Here is an 8,484-nt window from a genome sequence, read left to right on the forward strand (position 1 = left end):
GAAAGAAAGAAAGAAAGAAAGAAAGAAAAGTACACATCTCAGTAGGGGACCCAAAAATGTGGTATTTTGAATTTTGTATAAGGGATACTCAACCTGTATTGAGATACCAATTTTGGATGTTTTTTTTGTTTTTTAACTCTCCTGCCATCGGCTGAGACTGAATGTTAGGGAACTTAAAAAGTTCACATTACAGTATATGCCACACGGTGCGTGCCTCCAATTCACATTATAACACACAATGTGCCCCAATTTCTAGTCATAGATCTCAGCTTCTATGAATGCTGCAGCAGCTCTAGTCCCGACTACCACCCTATCACTTTGTGCAAGAGATGACTCTTTATCGCCATGCAGGCCAGTGAAGGAAGAGGTGGGCCAACAGATGGGTGTACTGCCTGCATCATTCACAATGCTGGGTGGGGCCTGTGACTCTCCTGAGAGAAGACTGCAATGGGATTGCATACTGTATGGTCAGGACAGTGCCCTGCCCCCCCCACCCCACCCCACCTAATGGTTAGTCACACCAATGAGGTGGCAGGCCACACCCCCTCAGCAGACTGGCCACACCCCTAAACATGGGCCCCTACCACTGCTTTCCCCCGGTGGGCCTCGCATGCCCCAGTCCGACACTGCATGAACGTCCTCCTGACAGTCAACGGGACTAATTAGAGGAGAGGAGTGACAATGCCAGGGCAGCATTATAATTAGAATGATCTAAGACTTTATAGCAATATGAATGTCACGTACATGTTAGACGGTGCCTCAGAGCTGGCAGTCGTGCAACCCCCCCCTCCCCCTCCCCCTCCCCCCGGTGACTAGGTAGCATGGGGTCAGTCACATATTACTGATATGGGGTCAGCATGTCAGCAGTCAGTAGGTCCACAGTCACAATGTCAACACAGTGCTGTGATCTCGACACAGGTGTAATGCTACCCGGCACTGGTACGGTCACACTCCCTGGCAACAAAAAGTACCCATCCCGTATTACTGTCACCTTTATTACTTTGCTAGAGACATCCTACATTGCTGGTAACCAGAGCGATGCGGGAAGTCTGGAATTTGTTTAAAAGTCACTGTTCACTCACCCACCCGGCGATCTCTGCCCTGTCTATCAGAATGCTCCCGGCCGGCTGTATAATGGAGCCCCAAAAATGTAAGAGTTGACCTGATATGGTGATCAGTCACACATACACCCAGCAAACACCAGGTGTGCTTTTGGACCTTTCATTTAAGGCCACCTCACTAGAGTGGTGGGCCCAGGTGCAACAATATGCATTGCGCGCCCCATGTTCCAAATAGAAACAGCACACAAAACCCCCCAAAAATGGGGCGTGGTCACACAATAGTACCTCCAGTTTAAATTCCACCACACAGTAGTGCAATTTTATTCACATTACAACAAACCATAGTAAAGGCATGTCCAAACTGCGGCCCTCCAGCTGTTGAGAAACTACACATCCCAGCATGCCCTGACAGCATAACTGTCAGGGCATGCTGGGATATGTAGTTTCACAACAGCTGGAGGGCGGCAGTTTGAAAATGCCTGCCATAGTACTTCTTATACATGTTAGGCCACACATTAGTGTGGGATGCAGTCATGCGACTGCCACTCGAGATCCCGGTGGCCACCATGCCGACACCAGGATCGCGAATGATCAAAATGCCGACCCACAAGGACCATTCCCACTCGTGGGTGTCCACGACACCCATAAAGTAGGAATAGAACCTGTGGCGAGCGCACGTCCCACCTGGCATTCTGCTACCGGGATCCCGCGGTCTCCCAGCCCCAAACCCAACCCATTAGTGCTCCTTATACACCTTATGCCACACCGCATTACTCCTTATACATGTTACACCACAGTTTTGCTCCCACACTTTCAGCCACACAGTAGTAAGGGGGTTATTCAGGTTGGTTACAAACAAACTAATGGACAAAACCATGTTGCACTGCAGGTGGGGCAGATATAACATGTGCAGAGAGAGTTATATTTGGGTGGGTAATATTGTTTCTGTGCAGGGTAAATACTAGTTGCAGTGTAAAAATAAAGCAATTTAGATTTCAGTTCGAACACACCCCACCCAAATCCAACTCTCGCTGCGCATGTTATATCTGCCCCCAGGGCCGGTGCTAGGGTGTTCGGCACCCCCCTGCTAACTATAAATTTGCATCCCTTCAATACTTTACAAAGGGACAGCGCACATAATGCTTTTACACATAATGCTCTCTGCAGTAGTGATTCTTACACACACGCAACGCCCCCTGTACTAGTGACGCTTATACACATTGTACTGTATGTGTGACTGTGCAGCATAATCACACAGATACTGTATGCACACACACACTCTTTCCAGCCACTTACATGAAGAAGTCTGGCAACTCGTCCTACTGTGTTTCAGACGGCAGCCTGGCCCAGCGTAGCCCCACCCCTTATTCCTGTGTAGCTCCACCCCCTTTTAGATCCACCCAGCACACCGCATTGTGCGAGTCTGACAGGGGAGGGGGAGGGGGAGGGGAGGCTTCACGATGCCGGCACCGCTGCCTGTCAGAGTGCGACAGGCGCAGCAGCCGGCATCAGCAGGGGAACTCAGCAGCGGGGATGTAGAGTGCCTCTCTAGCCTGGCGCCTACCTGCTTTGCATCCCTTTGCTGAGCGGTAAGCGCCGCGCCTGTCTGCCCTCGCCCCCCCCCCCTGCAGTGCACATGGTTTTGCCCTTTAGTGCGCTTTTTTTTAGTAGCTGCCCATAAACATATGGTATACAGGCAGCCCTCTAGCTCTAAAACTATAAGCCAGAGGCGTCACCTGATGTCCGGTGCGGATCCATAACAGTGTGCCACTATGTATGGTTAGGGGCAGGGACGTGCGGTGAGCTAAATGGCTCAGGAGGCACTGGCTAGCACCATAGCCAGATTTAAATGCAATATATGAGCCAAAGGGTACATGTGGGCATTATACACAGGTGCAGCAGTATAAGCTAGAGGAAATTTGGTGAGATTTGACCTGAGAAGTGCAGAAAAGGTCAGCAGGTGGGGCACTGCCTCACCTGCCATAGACTTTTTACTCCAGAGTTTTGGCTATAAAAAGGATTAGAATAATGCAAATAAAATATTTTTAACATATTTTGTATTTTTCATATACTTTATACAATCAAAACTGTGGTACAAACATTAGTATGACAGGAAAGGCACTGCCTCACCCCACCGCACGTCACTGGTTAGGGGTAAAATCATGTGACTTTGTTGGTTCACATTCAGGAAGTAAGCCCATAGCATTGCTTTCAATCATCTTGATAAATAGGCCCCAGACACACACACAAATATGCAGCCACAAAACAGGTTCTTAGATCCATACCCAAGAGTCAGCTCCTACATGTTAAACAGAACGGCCTCCTTAATAGTGAATATCATTAGGAAGTCTTTCTTAACAAAAATGTTCTAGCATGAGGCATACATTCCCAGTCAGGATTATTAAACTAGAAGTATTGGACTGTGCACAGTATGTACATATGATACAGCCCCAATGCTACTTTAGCTTCTGTAGGATGCAGAGCACATGGCACAGGTAGAGCGACACCAAGATGTAGTTAGGCACAGTTCAAAGGTCAGGGCAGGCAGCTAACAAATCAATGACAAAAGGAGGACCACATACATAAATAGTGTAACCAAAGGACTGGTCAGCCACTGAGGAAAGGAGCCAAATGGTTTAAATTAGGCATTCCCAAGCTCAGTCCTTAAGGCTCACTAACAGTCTACATTTTAATGATATTCATTGCTTGAGCACAGGTGACTTAATTAGTACCTCAGTTATTTTGAGGTAACCATCTGTGCTGAAGCCTGGATATCACTGAAACCTGCACTGATAGGGGACATGTACTAAGCAGTGATAAAAGTGGAAAAGTGAGCCAGTGAAGAAGTCGCCCATGGCAACCAATCAGCTGCTCTGTATACTTTCATAGTATGCAAATGATAAATGTTACATCAATGCCGATTGGTTGCCATGAGCAAGTACTCCACTGGCTCCCTTCTCCACTTTTATCACTGCTTAGTACATCTCCCCCTTAGTGTGGCTTCAGGACCGAGCTTGGGAATGCCTGGTTTAAATAGACAAGGCAGGGGATGACAGCTGGTGCATGCAATCTTGTGACTATGAGGTGCACCCAGATTGGTGCATCTAAAAAGCACGAGGGCCTGGACAGCACCTGGGTCACATACAGGACAATGACACAAGAAGCTCTGTGACCACAAAGAAAGCACACTATAGGCCAATGGATTTATAAACGCTCTAATTTCAGTCATCCAATCAGAACAAGGACTAGGTTGCAGACCATGTGATAATTTCCCTCCAGCATTTTAGTCCCCTACACCTGTACCTGTTTGTGGCTGAAAGAATTGGCTCTCTGTGGGGATGTCCTCTGTTACACCCAGTCCATGATAATGGAAGACACTTGTAGGAGAGCCACCAAGTCATGCTAGCGGCTGACGAGACCTTCAGCAATAATTTAATTAACCACATAACCACCATTTGCTGTGTGTGATCAGGGTTGTCGTGCATTCTCCACAGTCTGGTAGCACTGGATTGCAGGAAAGCAGAGTTGCTGTGCTCTTGTCATGTATCTGGTGATACTTCCATGGCCCACTCAATGTACGTAAATACTTTGAGGGAGATTTATCAAAACTTGGAGCGATATAAAATGGAGAGAGATAAAGTACCAACAAGTCAGCTTCTAACTGCCATGTTACAGCAATGAAGTCTATATACTAAGCCTTGGCGAGAGATAAAGTGGAAAATGATAAAGTACCAGCCAATCAGCTTCTAACTGCCATGTTACAGGATAGGTTTGAATACAGATAGAACCAACCAGCCAGCTCCTTTATCCCGTCCACTTTATCTCCCTCAAAGATTATAATACATAGACCCGTGTTAGAAAAATGACAACTAGGCACTAAATCGGAAGGTACTTTATCTCACCCCACATCTCTCTCCAAGCTTTGAGTGATCAACCTCTTTATCTTTCCTAATCTTCTCTGACCTGCACAGACACACACTACATTGTTATCACCCTCAGCATATGTAGGGGTCGCCAATATAGCCGCCCATTACATGAGAGGGGCAGCTATACCCAAGAAGCATGTTTGGCTTTTCAAAAACAGAGCTTACTCGCGACAGAACTTTACCTGGTGTATTTCTGAAAACTGATTTCCTTGGGTATAGAGAGTGGAAGGATGACTGCCAGACACAGGAAACTCATGATCAGCCTGGGATCCACATACCACGGCTGGAAGCTTTCCGCCACGGCCTCCATGGTCAGATTTGTGCTTACGGAGTCCCGCACTGCAGAAAACCAGAACTCCCATTACACAGAGAAGGCTAATACACCCTTCCTTCTATATAGAACATGTCATGACTAGCTACTCACATTTTTCCAACTGATCCTCCACCACACGGAGAAAGGCCACGGATATCATAAAAAGGTTAAATATGAAGCAGATGCCACAGAGTTTGCCTATAGCTGGGCCACAAATGTCCTTAACCACACCCTGGTATGTGGAATGGGTGCTGAGCGAGGAAGCGTATCCCAGGATTACCAGACCACTGATGAGAAAGATTAAGGAACCCTAGGAGAGAGGAGAACAACAACAGAATAGATTAGAAAACATGAGCCTCTGAAGAACCCATTCTTATTTACCAGAAAGAAAAAGGATTGAGAATCTGGGCGCGTCAAAAGGTTCTGCCTGTTGCCCTGGGGTCTATTCCCCGTGACCCCTGGGGATAACATATAGAGATGAGTGGTGTGTACAAACTGGCATGCCCTTGATGGTTAGGTTTTGTACTATGAGAAGTGAAATAGGACCCAATGATAGCAGTATATGAAACCCTACACCCTGCAGAGTACATGTGGTCCTAGGAATCTAGGGTCTCCTTTATTTGGTGAATGGGGTATTCGTTTGATTGTTCTTCCCAGGAATTGTCCATATGTGCCACGGTGTGAGGAGACCAGAATAATGAAAGAAATGTGAAGTACGGTCAGGGTAACATAATGCACAACGAAGAACTGATTTCTGGAAGTATTCTTATTTACAGTCTGGTCAGCAACCACAGGCACAGATTCACGGAAAGAAAAGTATTAGCTGCAGATTTGGGCTTCGGGCAGTGGCCCCCTTTATGCTTAGCCACCAGATACAAATGTGACCCCACTCTTGTCAGCTGACCAGCCGATATTTTATCATATATATGGGGGGGATGGGGGACACCCAATAAAGAAGTGGTAGTAAAGTGCAAGTATAACGTCCGCACTCAACTACAGTGCACCCTAGCCTTGGGTTATAAAGTAAGCAATGTTATAATATTGAAGGTCCTATAAATAGAAAACGTGATGTCGGTGGGTGCTGCATGGAATACATTGCAGACATAGAGGTCAAGATGTGCGGAGCCCAACAGTGGCAGGATAGAGACTCGGCTCATGGCTAAATTAATGCCTTATTTAGTATCAAAGGGTTTAATGCATATTAATATCAAGTTTCTAACCAAGAAGATTGGATGATGGGAACTGCATCTTCTATACAGAATTAAGATTGTACTGAAAGTAAATGGGACTGTAGTGAGAAATAGTGGGGGGTGGAGAAGACTGTAAAACCTGGGCTGGTTTGTAGAAAGTAATGGCATTTGGCAACTAAACAAAGTTATTACGCCGTCATATATTCTAAACACAGCAATAAAACCATCGTCTCCGGATCAAAACGACTGAGGGGGGTCTCTGTACGAAGCCTTGGTGAGAGATAAAGTGGATGGAGATAAAGTACCAGCCAAATCAGCTCCTGACTTATTTTGCAAACACAGCATGTGACATGGCAGCTAGGAGCTGATTGGCTGGTACTTTATGTCTCTCCAAAGCTTAGTACATAGATCACCTCAGTCGTTATGGTCCCAAGATGATGCCCCTTAATATTAAAAGTCAGGTGCTTTGTATTCCAGACTTCGAATTGTCGCAGAACACCTATTTCAGCTGCAACAGTCTAAAGTCTCAATGACATTTTCACATGTGAAATAAGTGAGAATTAAATGGATTTGGAATATTGAGTCATTCAATCTCAAGCGCTTCCAATCTCTAACCAATGTAAAGAGCTGACCATTCATCTAACTTGCACTTGATCAATAGTTTGGTTCTCCCAATTCCAAAACCACCAGACACTATTTAGAGCAGTTTCCCAACCTCAGTCCTCAAGGAACACTAACAGGCCAGGTTTTAAGGATTGCCATAGTTGAGCACAGGTGACTTAATTAGTCCCTCATTTTGATTGAATCATCTGTGCTCAAGCAGGGATATCTTGAAAACCTGGACTGTTAGCATGCCTTGAGAACATAGGCTGAGGAAACATTGGTTTAGAGGACAAAGGATTTTTAGGATAATAGTGATGGTCACAATTCTACTACACATGTGTTTTAATTCATTCAAAAGGTATCAAAACTTTTATGCATGTATTTGTGGATAGTGTAAGTTTCCATGCTACCTTTATAACAATCCTAGAGCAGTAACCCAAATACAGTGCATCCGCCCAGCACATAAAAGGTAAAGCCTGCACTAAACCCATAGACAGGTGTGCAGGATGCCCTTACTCACCAGTTCCACCAGGACTGCTGTACTGGTCCCACCTGCTTTGTTGAACGCCCAGGGGAAGTTCAGGAGCCCGGCTCCCAGCGCAGACTTTAACATGATAAAAATGGCTCCCAGTGAGGATAAACTGGGACTTCCACTTTCCCCACCAGGCTTGGCCAGCAAGCTGATGCTCTCTCTAGCCAGCTCCTCCATCCTCAATGCCCTGACTTACAAACTTTCACACACACACACAAAAATAAAATATGTGCAGCCAGCCACAACCATGAAGCCCTCCCCTAATCTTTAATAGCTGGGCCTTTATGTTCTTAAAGCTAGCAAATTTAACCCCTGATCTCCCAGTATAGACTACCCAGCCCTTTTATAGCGAGCCCTAAATACCAAGAGGTACAAGGCAGGGGGGGGCTGTCCTTCCTCCAATCATTGATCAGCACAAGCTGGCAGGATTCTGACTGACCAGCACTGAGTAATGCTGCTGGTCTATTCAGCAAGATTCCATCATCAGCTGGGCGACTTCACAGGACTGTGCCAGATACTGACAGGGAGTGTGTATGATTAGCAGGTACAGCCCCTGGCCTCTCTGCAAACAGATATATCAGCACTTGTGTACATTGCTCTTGTCTGCAAATGAAATGCCCCTGAAGGTTTAGCAATGGCACTCAGCAGATGTTAGCTGGGGCATGTTTTAGAGCCACTGTGTCAACTGTAATTAACGGGAATTCATTACTATGTTTTATTATTATTATTATTATTATTAACCAATATTAACATAGCAGCACCAACACATTAAGTAGCAATTCACAATATAGAAAAATTGCTTTACAAGCATTGACACTAGGAGTATAGAAGTCTCTGTCCCTGTGAGCTTGCAATCTAG

The 8,484-nt window shown here is 45.9% G+C and overlaps 1 protein-coding gene across 1 annotated transcript in view; it reads right to left on the minus strand.

Moving 5' to 3' along the window:
* SLC38A8 (solute carrier family 38 member 8) overlaps positions 1-8,076 on the minus strand; it is a 61,616-nt gene extending 53,540 nt beyond the window's left edge. The window contains exons 1-3 of the mRNA XM_063945740.1: positions 7,614-8,076; positions 5,412-5,610; positions 5,170-5,326 (exon numbers count right to left, since the gene is read on the minus strand). Of these exons, the coding sequence (XP_063801810.1) occupies positions 5,170-5,326; positions 5,412-5,610; positions 7,614-7,802 (545 nt within the window). The 5' untranslated portion in view covers positions 7,803-8,076. The remainder of the gene's footprint in view (positions 1-5,169; positions 5,327-5,411; positions 5,611-7,613) is intronic.
* Positions 8,077-8,484: the final 408 nt, after the last annotated feature.

Source organism: Pseudophryne corroboree, chromosome 11, assembly GCF_028390025.1.
Source record: "Pseudophryne corroboree isolate aPseCor3 chromosome 11, aPseCor3.hap2, whole genome shotgun sequence".
In the NCBI taxonomy this organism is placed as follows: Eukaryota; Metazoa; Chordata; class Amphibia; order Anura; family Myobatrachidae; genus Pseudophryne; species Pseudophryne corroboree.